Here is a 23181-nt window from a genome sequence, read left to right on the forward strand (position 1 = left end):
AGCTGCCATTCTAAAAATACTACTGTTAGAAAGTAAGCATCTCTCATAATTTCAGATATAAAAAGGCATATAAAAGCTATAATCATATATCTGAGAAAAAAATTCTGAATAAAAAAGTGGTAGCTTTTTCTTTCCTGGTTGCTGTAAGATGGCGTCAGGAATGGCTGGCGTGCGGCATGGCGGCTGGCGGGAGCGGGAGTCCATCCTCGGGTGAGTGCCGTGTCACCACAGCAGCTGACGTGATGGTCGGCAGGAAGGTGTTGGACGCTCAGCCAGCGATCCCGCTTCCAGACCGTGGCACTCCTAAGGCTTCAGCGTGTGCGGCTGGCTTGCTGACACCACCCCAGAGCACCCTTCTCTGGCTGCCTGTGGCCAGGCCTTCTGGAAACGCTCTGAGGAGGTGTGTCCCGGGGCCGCAGGGAGAAGCCCTTGGTCACTTTTTGCTTGGGGTTTGGGTTTTGACTTCCTCCTGGGGAGCCAGGAAAGCTCTTACTTTTTATTGGCAATCCTCCTCTTCCTCGTTGCCAGCATGTCATAGAAAGGGTCCCTACTGATACTCGCTCTGGTAAAGAAAGGGGAAACATGGGTTAGCCGCACACGCATGTGCCGTCTGAGACAGCCCTCCCCCCCCCAGCGACCTCATCACCAACAAAGTGAGAGGAGACGCTCAGAAGGGCTTGTTCCTGCCCAGACGTGTACACTCAGGCGCGCACGCGTGCGCACACGCTGTCCACCTCCGTGTCGGAAGGACTCGGCCTGCAGCCCCCACCTCACTCACTTGATGGACTTGATCCACTCGTCCTTCTCCTCAGGGGTCGGCGCCGAGATCCGGTACACCACGTGGTTCCCTTCCACCACCCGGCCGTCGGCTTCCGTCTTGCAGGCCTTGATGACCTGCCCTTTGTGGCTTGGGTTATAAAGCTCAAAACAGTTCTGGGGAGGGGAGAAAGGCAGGGAGGCCGTCAATGACCGCACCCAGGGCCCCCTGCCCGTGGCACTGCCAGCAGGGGAAGGGCAAGTGTGCGCAAAGAACTGGGCCGGAGGAGGGCGCTCACGGGTTTCCGCGGGTCCTCCACCTCTCGGATGCTGAGGTTTTCCAGTGGGATGATTCCCCGGGGCTCCTTATCCTACGAGAGAGAGGGGCACGTCGGAGCCACTCAGGCCACCGGTCTGGAGGGTGGCCCTCCCGCGTGGGGTGTGCGGGTCCCCGCTGGGGGACAGGCAGGGCCCGAGCTCTCACCGTCGTGTACTCGAAGTAGTAGAGGCAGTTGTCGGTCAGAATGAACCAGCGCCGCTTCCAGGTCTTCACACGGCCGCCTGCAAGCACAAGGCCTCATGAGCCAGACGTCGGCCGAGCACCAGGCCCGGCAGCTGGGGGACCCGGGAGGAGCTGGCTTTGCAGCAACGCCACCAGGAACCAGGCTGGGTGTTAAGCTTTCCTGCTTGTGAAGGGGTTCGACAGTCTGCCAGAAAACCCCTGTGCTGGCCATGCTGGCCTGGCCGTTAAAGGCCCCTGATCCAGCGCCACCGGCTGGACAACTGGGTGACATGGTGCTCTGCTGGGGCCCTGGCACACGCACCCCCAGAGCCCGGATAATCCAATCACCTCCAGATCCGCTTCCCGGCAAAGTAACGGGCGGGCTTGATTTCCTCCGGCTTTGCTGTGACCTGAGCCAATGACACCAGCGAGGTGATCGCATTACAGGGCACTTGGGGTGGCCCTGGGACCTATCACAGTCCCCGAGAATTACTGGATTGAACTAATCTCGTAACAAGATCTGGAGCAGCCATGACCCTGTCTCACCTGGCCCCTGGGACAGACGCCCTTCGCTAGGGAAGGGCTCGCTCCACCCACAGACACGCAGCAAACTGCCGTCACTTTCCTGCCCTTGTTGCTGACGTGACCTCCTGAGGTTTTTTTTTTTTTTTCTTTAAATAGGAAACTTGCTGTGGGCAACAAATCTGAGGGAAACGCAGGGCACAAGGCGGGATCGCTCCCAGGCCCCAGATCCGAGGGAGACACGGTACAAAGTGGGAATTACTCCCCAGACCCCAGGGGCACCCAGTGTCGAAGGTGCTCACATTCTGCGGGCCACTCAGCTTCCCAGGGAGGCAGGTGTGGTGCCGTCAGGGTGAGGGTCTGCCCTCAGATCCAGGGCCACCCTATCCCACCCCTCACCCCAAACAGACCATGAGCCAGTGAGGTGAGGTACAGTGAGAGGTGAGGTGAGGTAGTACGGTGAGGTAGGTGATGTAGGTGAGGTGAGGTAGGTACAGTGAGGTGAGGGTGGTGAGGTGGGGTGAGGTGAGGTCGGTGCGGTGAGGTCGGTGCAGTGAGGTGCGGTGAGGTCGGTGAGATGAGGTGACACAGGGGAGGTGAGGTGAGGGTGGGGAGGTGAGGTGAGGTCAGTGTGGTGAGGGGAGGCGTGCTTAGGGAGGCACAAAGGGTGCTGAGGGAACAGGTCTGCAAGCCACGTGGGGAAACGGAGGGATACTCTAAGCAGGAGCCCTGGAAGCCGACTGCTACCCCAGAGCTGGAGCAACAGGGCTACTGCGGCCTCTGACAGCCGAAGTTTGCAGAGCGCCAGAGAGAGAAGCAAGCAGGGGACAGTCCAGCAGGGGTGCGGGGTGGAGAGAAGCCGTTTCCACGGCACTGGGAAGGCCTGCCCTGCCTCACAGACCAAGCCCAGTGCCTCACACACAGATCTCTGATTGTGGCCGGCCCTGGGGTGAGCCAGGGCTGGTCTTAAGGCCACCCTGCCCATCTGTCACTCGTGGGCTCTGAGGGAGCCCCACTCCGCCCCCCTCCCCAGCCCACGCCCACAGAAGCCCAAGGAGGAACAGCATCAGCCTGCACGGCAGGAGGCCTGGTTCTAAGACACTCTGTCAGGAAGGCGCAGCCCCATCCCCTTCCCGAACGTTCCTCCCGTCTATCTGAACCCCACGCTGGGCCACCCCTGCCCAATCCCTTGCCCTAGGAGGGCTGACCGAGGCTCTCGGGCCCAACACCACCTCACCAGGGCTCTCACCGTCTTGCACGCCTCCCACATGGGCCTGTCCACCTCCCCTCCCGACCCCAATACAGACCCGGTGCCCTGGCTGCCCCAGCCCACGCCAGCCCTCCCTTGGCCTCCCACCTGCCCAGACTCTGCTGAGGCATCAGACAGGGGACCCTCAGGGCAGCTCAAGCTTGCCCCCAAGTCCCCAGTGACGGGTGGACAGAGACATGTGCTAGGCACCTAGAGGCCATGAGAAAGGAGGACACAGCTGACGGGTTCCAGGCACCTCCCGGGGCAGGTCCCTGCAGCCCTGCAAGTGTGAAGCCAGACTGAGGGGTCATCTTACAGCTGGGCCAGCATCACTCACTGGTCGCCCCACTGCGCCCCTCACACCTCCATTCCTCACACTTCCCTCTGGGTGCCGCCCAGGGTGGGGTGTCCTCATCGCCCTGGGCCCGCCCCTGCCCTTCCCAGCGGCCCCCACGCAGCACCAGAGGCATCTTTTGGGGGGAAAAAATTGGCCGAGTGGCTCCCCGTTAAAGCACCCCGGGGCTCCTCCTCCCCCCCTCAGCATAAGATGAAACTCCCTCAACTCAAGGCCTCCCTGAGCTCGGCTGCTCCCAACTCCTTCCTGTTACTCAGCCTCCAGCAAGTTCTTGGGGACCCTCCCTGGACACCCTGTCCCTGCTGGGGCGCATCACGGTGTGAGATCAGGTACCCCGACCCCCACCCGTCGCCAGGCCTGTACCACCCACTCCCACAAGAAAGGGTCACGAGGGCTCCCTGGTCCTGGCACCCTGCCCACTGGCCCTGCTCCCAGAGTCAGTGGCAGCCCCGCAGACTCCAGCCCCCGGTCCCCACTCCAGAGACCCAGGAAGCCTTGCAGGCCTGCAGGCCAGAAGCTGGGCCCGGGGCACCCTGCCAGCCCCAGGGCAGGGCCACAGCCCCAGGGCCAAGCTAAGAAGACAGAGTTCTGCTTGGGAGGGTTTCTGGCTGAGTGTTACAAGGGACACACATGCCACACTCACAACTCACACACACACACATGCCCCCCACGCCCCTCCCAGTCAGGTTACACCCCACAGGTACCCCCTCACACACATACACACACACCCCTACACATCACACACCACTCGTGTACACACACACACGCCCCCACGTGCCCTCCCAGACTCCACACACGTCACCCCATGTACCCCCATGCCATCCCCTTTGTGCCTCCCACACCACTCACATACACCCCACACACATCCCCCCATCACCCTCCCATACCATGCACATTATGCCCCCACACACACGTCCCCCCTACACGCACCCACATGCCACCCCGATGCACTGTTCCAGACGACTCACATTACAACCCACACACGTCACCCCTGTGCACCCCTACACACCACACACATGCCACTCATGTACACGCACACACCTACACACATGCCACCCCCCCACACGCACACCATGCCCCCCACACCCCATGTGCACCCCTGCACATTCACACAGCGTTCACATGCACACACATCACTCACATCACCCCCCCATGCACACACCCTGTGCCTAAGGAAGCCCGGCTCCCCCAGAGCAGGGCCAGCACCTTCTTTCCTGTCACTTCCCTCCTACGTCCTCCTGTTACCTGGCACACACATGCACATGAGCATGCACACGGCCTGCAACACACATTTCCCCCACAACAGCTCAACCCTGACTCCGTTCCTGTCTAACACACGGATTCTCAGAGCTCGGGCCGGGCCGTGATTTCCTCCCCAGTCCTCACCATCGGCTGCACACCCTGCAGTGCATACACCCAAGCAGCAGGGGGCGCCTGCCCTGGCGGGGCGTCCAGGGGCCATGGGTGGCGGGGCGTCCAGGGGCCATGGGTGGCGGGGCGTCCAGGGGCGGTGGCGGGGCGTCCAGGGGCCGTGGCGGGGTGTCCAGGGGCCCTGGCAGGGCACCCAGGGACTGCGGCAGTGCCACCTGCCTTGACGTTAAACTGACTACGAGGGTGCTATTCAGCACGTGGACCTTGCCGTGCTCTTTGGGGACAGGCTTGAAGACAGATTTTGTTTCTAAACCAGCTCTGTGCCAATGGCCAAGCGTGCGCTCCATGCCAGCGGGACTCTCTCCAGTGCCTGGGAGGCCGTGAGGGAGGCCTCGGACCAGGTGCCCTCGTGAACGACACACACCGCCCTCTCCGCAGACCCACAGCCTCCTTGGCCCTGAGCTGTCTCTGGGGCCAGGCCTGGGTGGCGGTACCCCGGGCCCTCGAAGCTGCCGAGGCCCCAGGTGCTGAGCGCTGCATGGCCCAGCAGGGCAGGGGCCCAGGGCGCAGCCGCTGCTGGCCACCCAGCACGGGGGGCAGTGACCACACCTCTGGACTCACTCCTGAGACTGGACGGTTCAGAGGCTGGGCCAGACAGGGCCCAGAAAAACAAAGGTGCAAAGGGCCGCTGGCCTGCATCCCAGGGGCGCTGGGCCAGCGCGGCTTTCCGCACCCACCAGCCTCCCGAGTCATGGTCACTGTGTTGCTAATAAGAACGACACCCCCACACAGCTCTTTCGAGGTCTGTCTGTGGGATCCAGAGACAACAGCAACTCGAAAGATCAGAGAGGAACCCGAGCGGACAGTGAATTTATGTGAACGGAGGACAAACAACTCAGAAAAGAATGAGAACAGCTGCACAAGTCAAACAATGTCATCAGCGTAGCCACGTACAACAGACTGTAACGACTGTAACAACAGGGAACACAGCCCTGCCCCCTTCGGGGCTGTCCTAGCAGCCCACTGCCTCGGCTTACTGGCCATCGCCCACCAGGGGGCGCCCTCGGCAATGCCGGAGCCGCAGGGCAGAGCTTGCACCCCCAGCCTGTCCTTCCTGAGGGTGCAGAGTGCGGGTACTCTAGGGCGCCCCCCCCCCCGCCTCACTCCAGCACCACAGCTCGTCTGAGATCTCAGTCTGGAATGGGTCTGAGGTGACCGGGGCCCGCAGGGCTTCCAAGGCAGGGCCCAGAGATGAAAGGTCAGGGCAGCTGGGACCAGGGGACAGGTCCTGGGCTCCCAGGCGGCACCCACCCACGCGCACAGCCTCAGGCCACCACAGTTACGCCTCTGGGCCTCGCAGCCCTGGTCTCACACGCCGCAGGGACAGCCTGCCCTGAGTGCCCCGTGGGAAGCTGTCACAGCTTGCGGCCTTTGCAGGGTCCCAATCCCCACAGTCACAATGGCCCCTGGACACTCCTTAACCACCCAGAAAGCGTAAGGGAGCCCCAACGGCTTGGCATCTTCCCGGGCTGCAGGTGGGCACTGCTGGTGTGAGGGAGACTGGTACACTGAGGCCAGGGGCTGGTGCCAGGCAGCTCCAAGGCTCTACCGAACGGCAGGGAGTCAAAACTGTCTACGTGGTACGCACGGGCTTCCAGGGCTCACAGCCACCCCTGCCCCTGCCCCGTGGGCCACCACACGCTAGAACCCCAAAGGAGCCCAGCGTGTCAAGGCAGCGGGGTCGGGAGCTTCACAGGAGCCAGTGAGGGGAGAGGCAGCCAGGAGAGACGCGGGTGGCTGAGCGGGACAGAGCGCCACTGGGTACGTACCTCCTGCCGCAGAACAAGCAGGGACAGCCCGTCACAGAACAGAAAGGTGGGAGCCACAGCAGAAGGGAAACAAGACGGCACACGTAAACCGCGCATCACGTCACGGCCACGCCGAACCGAGCGGGACGCACACGGAGCTCCCAGGTCATGCACTCGCTCCGGGCACAGAAACGTCCGGCCAGGACGACGCTGGGCTCTGGGCCGCTTGGTGCAGCCGGGTGCCCGTCTGCCCTGCTCCGGAAGGCCGCACCCGCGGCAGCGGTCCCGAGCCTGGGGAGCAGCCACGGGAGCACCGTGTGCCCGGCTGGGCCCGATGCGCCTGCCCTCCGCTCAGGGGCCTCCTGCGAGGACGAGGACGCCGAGGACCGCGGGCGGGGGGACCACTGCGGGCCACGCAGCAAAGTGCTGGCACTCACCCAGCTTCAGGAGCCAGCCTTCCCGGTCGGGGTTGAAGAATGTGTGGGTCAGGTCGTTCCCATCGTCCTCTGGGATCTTAAATGGCTCATTCTTAATACTCTCGTATAAATTCTGTAAAGAGGGAAACAGCAGCAAGTCCAGGGTTCACAGGGGAGAAGCCGCCGGCCCTTCCACCCCAAGTCAGGGGGCAGGGCCAGAGAAGCCAAGAGACTAAGAACACGCTGAGAAAGGAGCTGCCTGGGCTGCCGATTCAGACGCCGCTAAGCCTGAGAACAGAAAAGCACCCGCGGGACGAAGAGCGACGAGGAGACGTGTGGCTGCAGGGCTGCGTGCGCTGACTCACCGCCACCTCGTGGGTCCCGGAAGAAGGCTGCCCAGACCGCGGCGTCGGCGCCACTCACCCTCAGCAGCTCCTCGGGGAGGTCCCGTCCCTCATTGATGCCGCGGTTCATGGCGACAAAGCGCTCCGCCGTGGCCTTGTCCCGCACGTTGTGGTTGTGGAGGCTGGTGTTCAGCATGATGACGGCAAATGACAGCACGTAGCAGGTGTCTGCAGCCAGGGACAGCAGGGGCTCACTGAGAGGCTGGGGGCTCCACAGCAGGGCTGAGCCCAGAGGACGGACCGTGCGCCCTGGTGGGACAGGCTTGTCCCTTGAGGGACACAGCAGGCTGGCCTGGCTCCGGGCCAAGGCAGAACCTGCTCAGAACCTGCTCACGGGGACCAGCCCAGGCTGTGCCCCCCGGGCTCCTCCTGGGGCCCCAGGGGCTGACACTGACCTGTGGACTGGAAGACCCCAGGGTTGCACAGGCAGTAGCGGGAGGCGAACGCCTCCATCATGCGGTCGATCTTCTGAGCCTCCCCAGGAAGCCGAAAGCTCCACAGGAACTGCCTGCAAGGAAAGAGCCGTGGGGGTGACGTGCGCAGATGACCGTGCGGCCAGAGACCCTGACGTGGGCCAGGCACCACGCGGCCACAGACCCTGACGTGCGCCAGGCAACTGTGCCTCCACATGCTGACGTGCGCCAGGCGACCACAGACCCTGCACCTGGTGCTGGAGACCGGCCTGGCCCTGCGGTCACTCTGCAGCCTCACTGTCATCTTCTGCCCAGGACCTGCTCTGGCAGGGACATGGAGAACGTGTAGTCGGGGAGAAGGGAGACTTGAGACTTTTGTCTTCCGTCAGTAACTCAGAACTTCCTTTTCTCTGGTGGCTACAGCCCTGTCACTTCTGCCTTCATATGCACCCAGGCCTGAGCCCCTCTGCCCTCCACTGCTGAGTGCCTTTGCCTGCCCAGAGAATGGTCCCGGCCCCTGACATGTCCTCCGTGCAGCAGCCCAGTGACCTTGACCATGTAAGTGGGCCATACCCCTCCACCCACAACACCATCTCCCTCAGGTGCCCCACCCTCCCCGCTGCAGGGAGGCCCACACCCGCTTCAGGGCTCTGTTCCCACGGGCTCTGGCCGGTGAGCAGACAACTGGGTCCTCCAGCTTCTGGGTCCCTTTCTACGCAGTGGGCACCGTCTCCCGGAGGTCATCCCCAGACACTCCTGCCCCCTCCCGAGGCCCAGCACTGTCACCACCACAACGCTGGCTCTCTTTGCCACCTGCCTCGCCGGCACGGGCACCCATCCAGTGTGCCCCCTGCATGCCAAGGCCCTGCTGGTGCTCAGTGCGCGGCCTGTGACAGCAGAGGAGTCAGGGCTGAGGCCAGACCGCAGGGGCCACTGAGGACTGTCTGCCGCCGGCAGGAGAGGGGTGCTTCCCTGATAGCCCCCCTCCTCTGGGCATGCCCCTCTGTGTGCCCCTGGGGGGCTGCCCTGCGCCCCTCTGCCTCTTCTCATCTAACTCTCCATCTGGATTCCGGCCCCACTCAGGCCACCTCCCAGCCAGCTCCTGACTCCTCAGCCCCGGCTGTTCCGGTCTTCAGACTCAAACCTGAGCTGAGTGTGAGTGGTACCCTCTCACAGCCCAGCTGCCTTCCCACTGCCACTCCCACCCCTGCAGTCTGGCACCAGTGGGATCGCCAGCCTGCTGTGCCCTCTGCCCACCTGGCCTAGGTGACCGCGACACTCCCTGCTGGCCACAGCGTTCCCACAGCCAGGGCAGCCGTCTGAGCAGACCTCACACCTGAGCCCGGGCCCGCTCTGCTCCTCGCCTCACGTTTCTGCACAGCTCCTGGCACGAGGGCAAGTCCAGGCCACGCCCTCCCAGGAGGTGCCGTCTTCTGGGAGCTGGGCTGCCCAGGGTGCCCTGCCGGGTGGGCCTCCGTGACAAGCCACACGGCAGAGGGACAACAGAGGAGCCGTGGACACAGAGGCCAGGCCTCCCCCAACCAGCCGGAGCCGTGGACACGTAGAGAGGCCAGGCCTCCCCTGGCCGAGCTGGCTCCCAAGACCTGAAGCATTATGTCAAGCTCCCTGTGGCTCTGGGCTAGAGATTGCGCAGCGTAACTAGAGGAAATGGAGGGGCAGCTGTGGTGGCCGTGCTGTGGACACACCTCCCAGAGCAGCCCCCCGCGTCAAACCTTTCCTCTAAGACATTTTTCGAAACCTGAACCTAAAAGAGCCACAGCAGCAGGGCTGTCTGCTGCTAGCTGTCGCCTGTGTCTGAGCCCCAGGAGTCCCACGGTGCGCACACCCGTATCTCAGTCTGCTGCTGAGCGAGGCCACCAGGAAGCAGGTTCCCACGGGAGCCGGCCACCGTGAGTGGGGAGAGGTCTAGACCGTGGGACAGGCAGCACGTGCCGGTGCTGTGCACTGGCTCGGCCGGCCCCCAAGTTCAGGGCGGCACCTCTCTGAGAGAGGTGCCCGTGGGCCAAGGGCCCCTGCCCCAGCGATGTCTACCAGGCCAAGTGCCAGGGCAAGCACAGGCTTAGCACAGCCATCATGTCTTGGCCCAGACACGTGGGAAGGAAGTAAAGGAAGGAAAGAGACAGATGTATCAGAGTGACCACAGTGTACCTCCAGGGGGCACAGGCCGGGCTGGGACCAGAAAGCCCTGTTGGGACTGCATCGAGGTCCCCACCAGGTGACCCATGGCCACACCTAGTTCTCCTCGACTGGTGGGAAGCCCACACGCAGGCTGAGCAGAGACCTGCCAGGTACACTTGGTGCCATCCATGCTGATGGGCAGGAAACGAGCTGGTGCCTGGCTGAGCTCCGCCCACAGAGCCATCAGCAGACATCAGCGAACGCAGGAAAAGGGCAGCGCACCACCACTGGGTACCATTCAGCACATAGCACAGTGAGCAACAGAGACTGGAGCGCAGCGCCCGTGAGCGAGAGTCCTGACGTCCCCTGGGGCTGCCGAGCGTCTCCACGAGGCACCAGTGTTTGCAGGGACACACGGGGTGTCTGAGCTACTGGGAGTGGAGGGGGAACACTGCACAAGTGCTGTCCCCCCGTCTTTCTTGTGCCCAGACTCACCTCAAGGCCTGTACGAGGTTAAGGTCGGCAAACTCATGGAGCTCAACAAAAGCCTGAAGAACTTTGATATTAAATTCATCCCTGGAGAGGAAGGGAACACGGTTTAAAGCCCAGCACGTACTGGGCCGGTCGTTTCAAAGGAAAAGCACTTCCTAACACAGCTTTCTGTGGTTTTCAATTTCATATGACTAAAAGTGAAGACTTTTTTTTAGTAAATTTGCTTTGAGGCAAGACAATGTGAAGAGTTTCCTTCATAATCACTAAGGTTCAGGGCAACAGGTCCATCATGAATCCTCAAATAACACAAGCCCAGCCAGTGTCCTGGGTGTTCCCCAGTGCACACCACTGCACCCTTCTGTGCTCAACATGAGAAGAGGACCACCCTGTGAAGGAGACGCTCTCCTCACTCCCGTTTCACAGGGATTCTGGAGCTCAGAGAACTAATGTCAACACCCCCCACCCCCAAGGTCACAATCATGAAGGAGATTCTGGGCTCAGAAAGGGAGAAAAACAGTATCTTACGTTCGCGTTTAAATGTGAGAACGTGATAAAAAGATGTAAACTTTTACATAAACAAAATCGTAAAGAAGAAACAAAAAGCAAAACAGTGCAAAAGCAACATGGTGGCTTCAATGGAATTTGAACTGAAAGCTGTTCCCAGGGTCCCTGGTCAGTGAGGGCTGCTAAGGAAACCTCAAGCCAGCTGTCATTCTGATGGAGACTGTGCTGAATCTGTAGATCAGTTGGGGGAGCATCACCATTTTAGCAGAATTAAGTCGTCTGATCCATGAACATGGGATGTCTTCCTGTTGACTTCTGATCCATGAACATGGGATGTCTTCCTGTTGACTTCGGTCTTCTGCCATTTCCTTCAACACAGCTTTATAGTTTGCGATGTACAAGTCTTACACTTCTTTATTAAATATAATCCTAAATATTTTATTCTTTTTGATGCTATTAAAATGGAATTATTTTCTTAATTTCCTTGTCAATTTGCTCACTGCGAGTGTATGGAACTACAACTGAGTTCCTTATTATTTTAATAATACTTCATTGTGCTTTTGGTAAAAGTTTACACAGTAAATTAGTTCCCTGTTTAACAGTTTCTACACAATCTGTTCAATACATTGTTTAGTTACATTTTGCACAGTGTGGCAGCTTTCTTGTGATTTCTGTTCTGGTTGTCCTGTTTCCGGTAATCTAGCCTCCCTCTCCCCCCTTGCTTTCTCATCTTTGCGTTAGACTAAGTGTTGACCACTTGGTCTCATGTAGATGATTTTTTTACAGGAGCACAGTGCCCATGGGGGATACTGTTTTTGTTTTTATTTTTTAAATGAGCCAACCATTATTTAGCTGAAAGATGACCTCATGGAATACTTTTGGTTCAAAGCTTAAAGAGCATTTCAGGGGGAAGTCCTGGGGAATCCTCCAGTCTCACAGCTCCGGTAAGTCTGGGCTGGTTAAGAATTTGAGTTCTGGCCCACCTTTTGCTCCCACTCTATCAGGATGCATTTATTGCAAACTGAGTTTTATATCCTGATCCTGTAACCTGCAACCTTACTGAACTGGTTTATTAGCTCTGATAGTTTTCAGTGGATTCTTTAGGATTTTCCATATATAAAATTGTGTCATCTACAGTTTTATTTCTTCCTTTCCAATCTGAATGCCTTTCAGTTCATTTTCTTGCCTAGTCACCTGGCTGAACTTCCAGTGCCACGTTGAAAAGAAGTGGAAAGACCAGACATCCCTGCCTTGTTTCTGCTCTTAGGACAGTACCTAGTCTTTCATTACTTAACGTGGAGTTAGCTGTGGGTTTTTCATAGATAGCCTTCAGCAATTGAGGTAAGTCCCTTCTATTCCTAGTTTGAGCGTTTTCATAATGAAGGGGTAGTGAACGTTGTCGAACGTGTTCTCTTTGTCCGAGATTATCATGTATTCTTTGTCCTTCACTGATAGGCTGCATTCTATTAATTGATTTTTGGATCTTGAACCACCCTTGCATTCTGGGGATAAATCCGACTTGGTCATGGTGTATAGTCCTTTTTACACATTGCTGGATGTGATTTGTTGGGATTTTCTTGAAGATTTCTGCATTGGTCTGTAGTATGTAGGTCTTTCATATTCATAAAAGACATTGGTCTGTAGTTTTTTCTTGTGACGTCTTTTCTGGTTTTGGTGTCAGGGGTAACAGTGGCCTCACATGAGGAGTTGGGAAGTATTGCACTTTTCACTCTTAATCAGGTATTTTTAATACAAAGCCGTAGACATAGTCCTCCCCACCAAGCCACTGCTGGACTTTTGTTTCCAGATACTCACCCTGGGCCCTTCCAAAAGTCTACTCAGGGACATGCCACCTCAGAAGGCCTGCCCTCACCTCCGCGAAGCAGTAAGTAAGAAGGCTGACCTGCTGATTGCCATTTAAAAAGCTATCTTAATTTTCCACCTATATCCACACCCCCACCAATGGGAGAAAGAAAACCAGTAAGAAATCTGGTGCATTTCTGGGCGAAACACAGAACAATTAAGATACTTCCCGAAACATGGGAAAAGAGCAGTGGTGTTTCGGTTCTGCCAGGGGTCTTTAGCAAAGGATTCCGAAGACCACGGGGCCCACCCAGAGCACCCCAGCACCTCTGTCCTCACAAGGGCGTGGAAGGGGGTGTGATCGCACTGGGTCACTCACTACTGAAGAGCAACATATGGGCCCCTCTAGCCCACAGCAAAGTAACTGTGTCCCCCTGAAAGAGGAGGATGGGCCATGTCAGGCCGCAGGACAGAGCGGGCCCGGGTAGGACTGCACCCTCCCTTCCACTTACCTTTCCCCCAGGTAGTCCCCAATGACGGTCTTATTTAGGCCTTCTCCTTTATACAGGAACTGGGCTACGTCCTCTGGGGAACTCTGCAGCAGGTCATTTTCTATTAGAAACTGAATTCCCTGAAGAAGAACACACGGAAGGACACGCTGGGTAGGAGGGCCACACGAAGTCATTGTCCAAAGACAGAAACCCGTTCTGCGGGATGTTCTTACAGGCACGGATACAGAAGCAGTAAGCACTGGACCCCCAGAGCAGCAGAAGCTGCCTCTCAGAGCACCACCCTAGAGTGACCCACAGTCCATCCTCCTGGCACTTTCCCAGGTTAGAGGACCAATGAATGAGTGGCTGAACCGACCACGTCTGGTTATGACAAGTTCTTAGGCCAAAGCACTAATACCACGTCATCCAAGCACAGGAAAAGTCGTCTGGTGCTGAGACCCACAGACTGCATGTGGTTGGCCGACCACACCCGCTCCCAAGCTCCTCATCTCCTGCAGTCCTTCCCTGCAGCCAGAAATGACCTTGTGCCACAGGTCAGGACAAACAGACATAAAGGGCGGTACAGGGCACACCTGGGAAGGGTTCTGGTTTCTTAATCAAGGGACCCGGGCAGCTGGTACCGCTTCCCTTCCCCTTGCCTCGACTCCATCCTGTCTGAATCACAGGTGTGGTGGCTGGAGTTATTAGGGTCACCTTACAAGGTAAAGGCTAAGATGAGCAGAAACCACAGCCCTGACGCTTGGACAGTATTGCTGTCCCTCAGCAATACTGGCAGCTGCCTCTCACTCCCCCAGATGTGAGAGAAAAGAACCCTCCCTCTGATGAAGCGACCGTCGGCTGGAGTTTCTGTGCCCTGTATGACCACGTTACCTGCTACACTGGGCCTCTGAGCTGAGGTCAGACAAAACCTGGGCCCACTTTGAGGACCACAGAGCACAGGTGGAAATCTCAGAGCACAGCTGGAATGAGAGGCATCAGAGGGCCGCTGGCCTGAGTCAGCACCGCTGTGTCCTGAGAAGTTCTGGGGACTTGGGGGAACAGCTCACCTTCCTTTTTCAGAGGGCTCTGAGCTGGTTCAGACATGTTGGTAAGGCTATTAAGAATTCTTCTTTCTTAAAGAACTGCATTGTGTTGGTGCCGAGAACACACACAGCAAACCCACACCCACTCAGCAGTGTCTCACGTCCCGGTGAGTGACACGGATGACATTTTACAGGTTGTGCAGCCGGCCTCACCCTGCTTTGCATGTTCCTCCCCATTAATGTCAACTCACTGCACCCTAAGTTCCTGTCTGTCTTCTGAGTGGCTGTTGGCACTCTGACCCCATACAGATAGTTCTTAGAAGAACACAAAGCTCAAGTCAGAGGATGCTTGTTACCAATGAAGCTAAACTAACGTTTAAGACTTTAGGGGGTATTTTTGGTTTAAGCTTTTAAGATTATCTCAGGGTAGTGGCTTCAGGAGTACATTCAGCTTCCATGGCTCCAGAAAGTCTGGAGTCCATGAAATTTGAAATTCTGTTCCGTATTTTCCCCCTCCCCCTTTTTTTAAATTGTGATTTGGGTGTAAGTTTACAGAGCAAATTCACTTTCCATACAGCAGTTCACATATACTTTGTCTCATGACATTGACTACAATTTACCCCAATGCAACCGCTCCCCTCCCACTTCCTCCTGATAGTCACCTCTTCCCTGTGTCCATCCCTCCATGCACTCCTGCCCCCTGAAGATGTCTCTCTGTGCACACATAACCCTTCTATTCTCCCATGATTGTTCTCTCCAAGGACTGTATCTACCTCAGGCAAATGTTCAACTCATATGCCTGTCTTTTGTTTGGCTGGAAGCCACAGGTGTGGGTTCAATTCTAGAGCTGAAGGGCAGCTAGGGACCATAGCCTCAGTGGTTCCACCAGGTTGTAACTATCAGACCAGCAAGACTGGTCCCCCTTTCCCCCCACCCCAATGATTTTGTGTTTTGTTCCACATTGTTCTCCCTCTCTATCCAGGATCTCCTGCATAGATGCCCCTCCAAGTGGTTGACAGGCACCATCTAGTTCTTCTGGTCTCATAGTCATATAGGCTGCGGATCGCATGGTGTACCAGTCACTAGGAATAATTGTTTCCATGAATCTTTGGTTTTCTTCCTTCTTCTTTGTTCTGGATGAGGAGAGATCCATCACTGCATCTAGATGGTTGCTTGCAAGCTTTTAAGATCTCAGTGGCTACTCGCCAAAGTAGGTGGAATAATGTTATGTCAATTGAGCTTGATGTCCTCTGTGATCGTGGTCCTGAGCCCACAGGTCCAACTACTCAATCCTTCTGGGTAGCTGGCTGTGCCCAAGAAGTGACTACAACCTTGTTACTTGTCAGCTCTACTATACACCTGGGAATTCTTGCAGAACATACACATACACTTATAGGACCACGGTCTGCCAACCCTATACATGGTCTTGGGTACACTCCCGGCTTCACATTACCTCATAGTTCAGCCTGTGCCCCTTTTGATCCAGATTCTTCTACAGAATCTTTGATCAAAATGTTCAGTGATGGTAGCCGGGCACTGTGTGGCCCTGGTCTCACTGCGGAGGAGGCAGTGGCTCATGGAGGCCATCAGCCACACGCTCCACGTCCTCCTCCTCCTCCTCCTGACTCTCCTTCCTCTGTCGCTCCAGGTGAGCAGAAGATCCTGTCGTCTGTTTGCCACCAGGACGTTTCTACAAACCCCGCGATGCTCTTCCAGCTCAAACGCTCAGGGCCCAAGACCCCACACCTGATGCTGCATCTGGGAGTCTTTTTCTTTTTTTAAATCCATCAGTGTCCACAGCAGCCTTATTCGGGCTTTCCAAAGGCAGGGGAGACCCCAACTGTCAGTACACACTCTGGTACTTTATGTGATGCCACATAATCCAGTGATGGAATGGACAGCTGCCAGGCTCAGTGACACGAATGGAACCCATGACACTTAATGGAAGAGGGACACAGAGAGTAAATTCCAATTCCATTTTTATGAAGTTGTGTTTTCTTGGTTCTTTAAAGACTAATTGTGGTGCTAGCATAGTGGATAGCCTGGGGGAGCAGTATGCCCCTGGAGACACCAGAGAGGTGCCCTGAATCTTTTATAGCCACCTTGTTTTGGGGTGTGGGTCTGATACATTAATCTGTAAACGTTCTTCAAGCTGTACATTTACCGTGTGCACGCCTGACTGCAGGAGCCTGGATGGTGCAGTGGTAGAGACACCTTACCAAAAACGCCAGGGAGTCTGACAATCCCAAATTAACCCTACACACTTCTGGTGGGAGCTTAAATGGGTACACCCCCCTTGGTATCACCCATCAGCCTGCTGTCGCCCCACTCCTAGGCCAGCTCCCATCAGCCTGCCATTGCCCCTGTCGTAGGTCAGCTCCCGTCAGCCTGCCGTCGCCCCTGTCCTAGGTCAGGTCCCGTTGCCCCTGACCTAGGCGAACTCCTGTCAGCCTGCCGTCGCCCCTGACCTAGGCCGGCTCCCGTCAACCCGACGTCGCCCCCGACCTAGGCCGGCTCCCGTCAGCCTGCCGTCGCCCCTGACCTAGGCCGGCTCCCGTCAGCCTGCCGTCGCCCTGTCCTAGGCCGGCTCCCGGGCAAACAAGACTGGGCTGCGGGCAACGGTGCTGAGGCTCTGCTCATCTGCAGAGCGTGTCCAGGCATCGGGTGAGAGAACGGACGCCGAGTCTGATGGAGAAGCAACAGGAAGTGGTCATGTTCTTGTCCATCAAGACAAGTGAGCAGCATCTAGTCCATCAGCTGGAGCACCAGGGAGAGAGGGGGAGCGGCACAGAGGGACCCCTTAGGGGTCCCTGAGCAAGGGGAGCGCTGCAGAGCTGGGTAGTTTAGTTTGATCTAAAATCCTGGCAGAGGCCAGAGGTGCACCTGTGAGGCCAGTGCCCCCACTGAGTTCTTGGGTGAGGACCCCCGAGACTGGCCGTGGTTGGAGATATGTATTTTGCATTTCCCAACTTGCAAGGGGCTGAGGAGAGGGAGTGGGAAGGTACCCAGGATCCTGGGACGAAGGGATCATCGCAGGTAGAGGCCTTGCAGGGAACCTGGCCCCACGCGGGGTGACGCCTGGCCCGGTTCTCACCCCAGGAGTCTGGGACCCACCCTACCGGCTAACTTTTGCAGCCACTTCCTCCCTTACATTGGAGACTGGGTGGCTGGTCTTTCCGGAAAGCACCACTTCCCTCTGCAGATGTAACTCCCCGGGTACCCCGGTGGCTACCATGCTGCGGTGTAGTAGATTACTTAGCGTGGCTTTTCTACCCATAAGTCTTTGTAAACTCCAAGGTGAGATTTGCTATGAGCAACTGAGGAGCTCCTGATTGCTCAAGTTGTCCACCTGGAGTATTTCTGTTGGGAGTGGCATAAAACAATGTTCTGGGAGGTTCCCACTCTCTCTCAGGTGCTTCGAGTTCTGATGCTGTGATTGGCTAGTTTGGCCACTCTGCTGGGCTCAAAAGGAGGCCTCCTAGAGGCAGAATTCTGACTGCTGGTTGAGCAAGACATACTGCTGAAAGAGACACGCGCTCTTGAAAGAGACATGTGCTGCTGGGAAAGATACGCAAGAGACACGCATTGCTGAGACACCAAGGGACGTGCACTGCTGCAGGAGAGACTGAGAGAGACTTGGCTGAGATGGTGGGCTGGGAGAGAGACTGAGCGTTTTTTCCTGAACTTGAATTGTAGCCTGGTGCTTCCCCAATAAACCCTGTAATCTGTGAGTTCTGTGTGGCCACTGCAGTGAATTATTGAACCCAGGAGAGAGGTGGTGGGTGCTTTGGGAGGAATGGTTGGTGAAAGGGCTGGAGGGAGGCAGCATGTCTGGCCTTGCAGGAATAGGGCTTGGGCTATCAATGGTGACTCTGTCTTCCTTTTGTGGGGTTGGAGGAGGTCGGGACACGTGGCCCCCTGCCCTTTCTGCTCTTGCCCTTCCAAAGCCCCTGCATCCCCCAATGCTGCTCTCCCCCCGCACACACACACCCCCCCCCCCGGTGGCCTGGGGACTCTCTCAGCCAGCACTCTCTGCCGCCACAGGAGCACCGGGGCCGGCAGGCAGTCCTAGGCCTGTGCCGCCCACCAGCTCCTAGGCGCACTTACACGGCCTCACAGATCTAGAGGGGCTGAGGGAGCCCACTGACGAGGTTCCCCTGAGTTCTGAATGCCTGCGACCTGCCCCAGCAGTCCACGCTCTCCCACAGAGCTAGACGCCTCCTGAAGCGTGCTACAGGACAAGCCACAAGGACTGGGGACAAGCAGCTGGGGCCAGAGCTGTCACCTCTTCTGTGCTTAACCGTCAAAGACAAAGACAAAGGCAGGTGCCCAGTGCAACCCCAGCTCCCCTTTGCAAGAGCCAGGGCCCACATGACAGACTGGGTGACCCAAGAACTGTGCACCTTCAAATTATCACCCACCTGAGATGGACACGGAAGAAGTAACTATCGGGAAGAAGTAGGAAGGGAGCTGCTGCACTGGGGTAAATTGTAGTCAATGTCATGAGACAGTGTGTGTCTGAACTGCTATATGGAAAGTTAATTTGCTCTATAAACTTTCACCCAAATCACAATTTAAAAAAAAAAATCACTCACATGAGACTGAAAGGCCAACATTTACCCTACAGCGAAGATGATGAAGGAAGGAGGGGTCGGGCAGCTACATGAACGGGAATTCTGGGAATGCTGACCCACTGTGTGGAGCATAATCAATGTCACTCAGCAAACACGCAGAGAAACTGTTCAACGGGAACCAGTGTGCTGTGTGAGCTTTGACCTCAAACACAATAAAATATTATTTTTTAAAATAATAAAGTACAATAAAGAGTCAGGGGGGAATGAATTTAAGAACCCTCTTTTAAAAGTAACAATGAAAGACAACAGCTGAGGGGAGAGACAGCAGTTAGGACTGAGTGACAGAGAACTGTGTTCAGGTGGTGACGGGGGCTCCACCAGAGGCGGCAGCCAGCCCCGCGCTCACGGCACGACCTGCAGCCCGGCCGGCTCCTTCAGCTGGGGCGACGGTGCGCAATGGGTTACTAGTTACCGGCTGGTGTCAGCTCGGCTCCGTCCGTGCCCACCCCATACGACAGAGCAGAACGTCCCACAGGGCTTCCTGGGCCGTCCTCTGTAGGGAGGGTCTCACCAGCCTTTCTCCCAGAGCTGCTGCTGGGTCTGAACCACCAACCTCTGGTGAGCAACCAAGCGCCTAACTGTTGGGCCACGAGGGCTCCTCCCACGCATTCCAAAAAAACCACACTCCCACAGGGACCCCCCCAGGGACCCCCCCAGGGACCCCGCAGGGCTTCCCACAGGGACCCCGCAGGGACCCCGCAGGGCTTCCCAGCCACAGATCTTTACAGGAGGACATGACTTCATCTTCCTCCGACTGGGGGGTTGGAACTGCCAACCTTCTGCTTAGCAGCCCAATGCCTTACCCACTGCGCCACCAGAGCTCCTTCCCACTCATCAGCAGCCCCTCATTTTGATATAAATTTTACAACACTGACTCTTAGTCTTTCTTGAGGCCGTAGGGTCACTTTTGTGCAGAAGGGAGTTAGTGGCGACCGTCAGCTGGTACCAGAGAAGTCGGGCCGGGCTCTGACCTTTTTAGGGTCCATGTTGAACTTCTTCCTGCCCATGGCTATCTGCTTGTTCCTCTGCGTAGTTTTGCTGTTGGTTGGAAACAAACAGAAAGTCACTCCCATGCTCCCATGAAGTCCCGAGACGGCCCGGCCTTGGGCAGTGAAGCTGGGTCCCCTCCCTCAGTGGGCTCTCCTCCATTACAGCCCCGAGAAGGAAGAGCTGAGCCCCCAGGGAGCCCCCCCGGCCCTGGCAGGAGACACGGGCTGCTGGGGCTCCTTGTGCATTTGATGACTTGAAACCATTCTTCAGAAAAAGCTAACGAAAGCCCAGTTCCCGTTACGCCGCAATGGACCCGAGGCAACGCTGACAGCTTCGCGCGCTTCCCGCACCTACGACGGGAGACGGTGCGGAACAGGTAGGGGTGAGAAGTGATATCCAGAGTCCTCCACACAGAGCAGGAAGGAGCGAGGATGCCAAGGAATGGGCAACCCCAAAAGGCTCCCCCACCTCCCAAGGCCACCTCTCTGACCCCCAGACCCCACTGCAGTCCCCACAGGTTTACAAGCTCAGCTGGAGGATGGAGTGGGGAGAAATGACCAAGTAACTGGGAGCTGTGTCCCAGGTACGCACCTCTCCTCCACCGACGTCAGGTTGTCGATCTCGGTCATCACCTCCGCGATCTCGTATTTCAGCCGCTGTCGGGGAAGAAGACAGAAAGGCGGAGTGCAGCTCAGCTCCCCTACTCCGAGACCTGGCCTCCGGGACGAGGCTTCCCGAGGGCCAGCTGGGCATCACAGGTTTGGGAAAAACAATGCTTTAGACAGCGAGAGCTTCATGGTCTTCGCTCAGGACAGACACACGCCCAGCATCCCATCAAGCCACCAGAAGGCAGGGGGCTGCACCAGACAGATGCTGGAGTGTGGGTGCAAAATTGGGAAGGGCCACCAGGGAGAGAAGAAAAATGGCCAAAGGGAAGCAGTGGGCTGTTGAACCCTGCCAAGGCCCTGGCTCTCCAGGGTACTGCGCCCCACGGCCCTGGCTCTCCCTGGCACTGTACCCCACAGTCCCATTTCTCCCTGGCACTGTACCCTACGGCCCTAGCTCTCCCTGACACTGCACCCCACAGTTCCTTTTCTCTCTGGGCCACTGCACCCCGCGGCCCTGGCTCCCCGGGGCACTGCAGTCTCTGAGATTGTGTCTGAGAGGAAGTACCATGGACAGAGCCCGGGGGCGGGAGCGGTACCGATCTAAGTGACCAGATAAGCCAGAAAAGTGCAAACGGGACAGCCCCCTTTCCCTCTGTGGGGCCCTACCACTCGCAGGCTGAGGGGTCTCTGTCAAGTGGCCCTCCCTCCCTGGGCCTCCGCAATGAAGCGTCAGGACTGGACTGAGATTCCAACTAAGTAAGAGTCAATGGGTCCCCTCACTGCTGATCTCCAAACAGGGCTAATCTGAAAAAAAATCCGTGCTCTTGCGCCCACACAGCCATCGGGCTCATCTGACCTTCCCAAGGGAAGGAAGCCCCAGGAGAAAGCCAGGAGTCACCTTTCGAGACGTTTGTTGGGAACCGTATCATCCCGAGAAACCTCAAAGGTAGAGCAGGAGCACCTGGCACTGGGTGGGACAGGCCCGGGGGCCGCATTTATCCTGGCATAACAATGTCTGGAAGCTTCTGAAAGAAGAGCCTCCGGTACCGACCTTTCTCCTGCTACCAGCTGGGGGCAAAGGCACAGCCCAGGGCAGTCCCGTGTGGAAGCAGCCCCAGCGCCCAGGGATGTCTGCAGCTCCCAGACACTCCCACCGTGATGCTGGGGCTCTCTTCCCGCTGCCCTGTGGGCCTGGCCCGCCCGCCCCCTGCAGGGGAGTGCCCAGACGTGGGCACTTTCATGCTTGTCTGTCTGTGATGCAGTCGTCTGATTTTATTTGTCCTTGTACCCTTGGCACCCAGCAGGCACTTGGTTCAGTCCAACAACGTCCGAGTGGCAGCACCATCACAGCACTGCTCCAGGAGCTCGGGGCGCTGGACACAAAGTGGGGCCTATGGGCCACTGTGCAGAGCGGACATGTCTGTGGGTGGCTGCTGCAGTGGAAACATGCTGCCTGGTGGCTCTGGACCCCAAGGCCCTCTCAAGCCCCTCACTGCTGCTCCAGGGCACTGATGCCCTTGACCTGGGCCTCCGAGTCGGCCCTGTCCGGGATGGACAACCTATGCTGCACCAACAGGGATAACGCTTCCGTTTCCTCTCTCTGTGGGTTCGCAGGTACACTCCCTCAACACCCTTACACATCTTCATGAAGCTGCTCAAGTTATCATTTCACCCAAAGGCAAAAGGAGATGCTGCTACCTCAATGTCATCAATGAGTTCCTTTTTTCTTCGACGGATGTCTACAAGCTCCTCTCTCTCTTCTAATGACAGGTCTTCAGGCACTGAAAGAAAAAATATCAAATTAAACAACTAAACAGCAACTGCTTAGAGCACAGCTGGGAGACACCCACTGCACACAGAGACGGGTGTACGTGGACTGCTTAGGGCACAGCTGGGAGACACCCAGTGCAGCTGGAGATGGGTGTACGTGGACTGCTTAGGGAGCAGCTGGGGGACCCCCAGTGCAGCTGGAGATGGGTGTACGTGGACTGCTTAGGGCACAGCTGGGGGACCCCCAGTGCAGCTGGAGATGGGTTGTAGGTGACAAGCAAACCTTTACCGGCAAGAAACTCCAGCACAGAGACCATGCGTGAGTACTCACCGCAGCACTGTTCATACTAGACAAACAAAGGCCCACAAGAAGGACAATCATCACACGCTACAAAGAAAAAAACACGCCAGAACTAGGCCTAAACAGACCGAGGACAACAGAGCAGGCAGAACACTGATGGCCAGGTGCCGGGCAGAGCAGCCCTCCTCTTCTAGGACACGGACACTTCACGCTGGAAACCCTCCCAGACCTCCCCTACGTCTTCGTCTGGACCCTTTTCCTATAATAAAGCTGCAATGGTAAGTAGAGCAAGACGCAAAGAAGCAGGCAGAACACCTCCACTGCCTGTGCTACCTTTACAGTGTTTGAGTCAAGCACCTCAATGCATCAATGCTCTGAGGATACATGGGTACGTGCACAGAAATTTAAACAAACGCACAGGAACAGTGCACTCTAACTCTTGGTAGTGGTGACTTTTGAGAAGGCTGGGGTGGGAAATACAGTCAGAGAAGGCTCTCCGGAGGCTTCCCCTACAGTGCTTTGGAGGACGGTGGCAGTGGTGGTGGCAGGGGCCATCGAGTTGGCTCTGACTCACAGTGACTCTGTGCACAAGAAAACAGAACCCTGCCCA

The 23181-nt window shown here is 57.2% G+C and overlaps 1 protein-coding gene across 1 annotated transcript; it reads right to left on the minus strand.

Moving 5' to 3' along the window:
• Positions 1–489: 489 nt before the first annotated feature.
• CYTH3 (cytohesin 3) lies at positions 490–22273 on the minus strand. Its single transcript, XM_007942707.2, has 12 exons — positions 22199–22273; positions 20484–20548; positions 19874–19940; positions 13247–13365; positions 10431–10511; positions 7779–7891; positions 7403–7551; positions 7001–7112; positions 1241–1317; positions 1056–1127; positions 779–933; positions 490–562 (listed from the first exon to the last, which is right to left on the minus strand). Exons 2-12 carry the CDS (start codon positions 20519–20521, stop codon positions 490–492), a joined length of 1056 nt encoding a protein of 351 aa, XP_007940898.2. The 5' UTR covers positions 20522–20548; positions 22199–22273.
• Positions 22274–23181: the final 908 nt, after the last annotated feature.

Source organism: Orycteropus afer, unplaced genomic scaffold, assembly GCF_000298275.1.
Source record: "Orycteropus afer afer isolate SDZICR_OR568_19922 unplaced genomic scaffold, OryAfe1.0 scaffold00006, whole genome shotgun sequence".
Classification (NCBI taxonomy): Eukaryota; Metazoa; Chordata; class Mammalia; order Tubulidentata; family Orycteropodidae; genus Orycteropus; species Orycteropus afer.

What these genes read in the sequence shown, in the direction of transcription:
- CYTH3 (XM_007942707.2), bottom strand. Translation starts at nt 20,521, where the DNA reads ATGACCGAGATCGACAACCTGACGTCGGTGGAGGAGAG. An exon ending in TGGGGTCTTCCAGTCCACAG is followed by an intron (nt 7,552 to 7,778) that starts GTCAGTGTCAGC and finishes CCCTGGCTGCAG; the next exon opens with ACACCTGCTACGTGCTGTCA. An exon ending in TCCCCGAGGAGCTGCTGAGG is followed by an intron (nt 7,113 to 7,402) that starts GTGAGTGGCGCC and finishes CCCTCTTTACAG; the next exon opens with AATTTATACGAGAGTATTAA.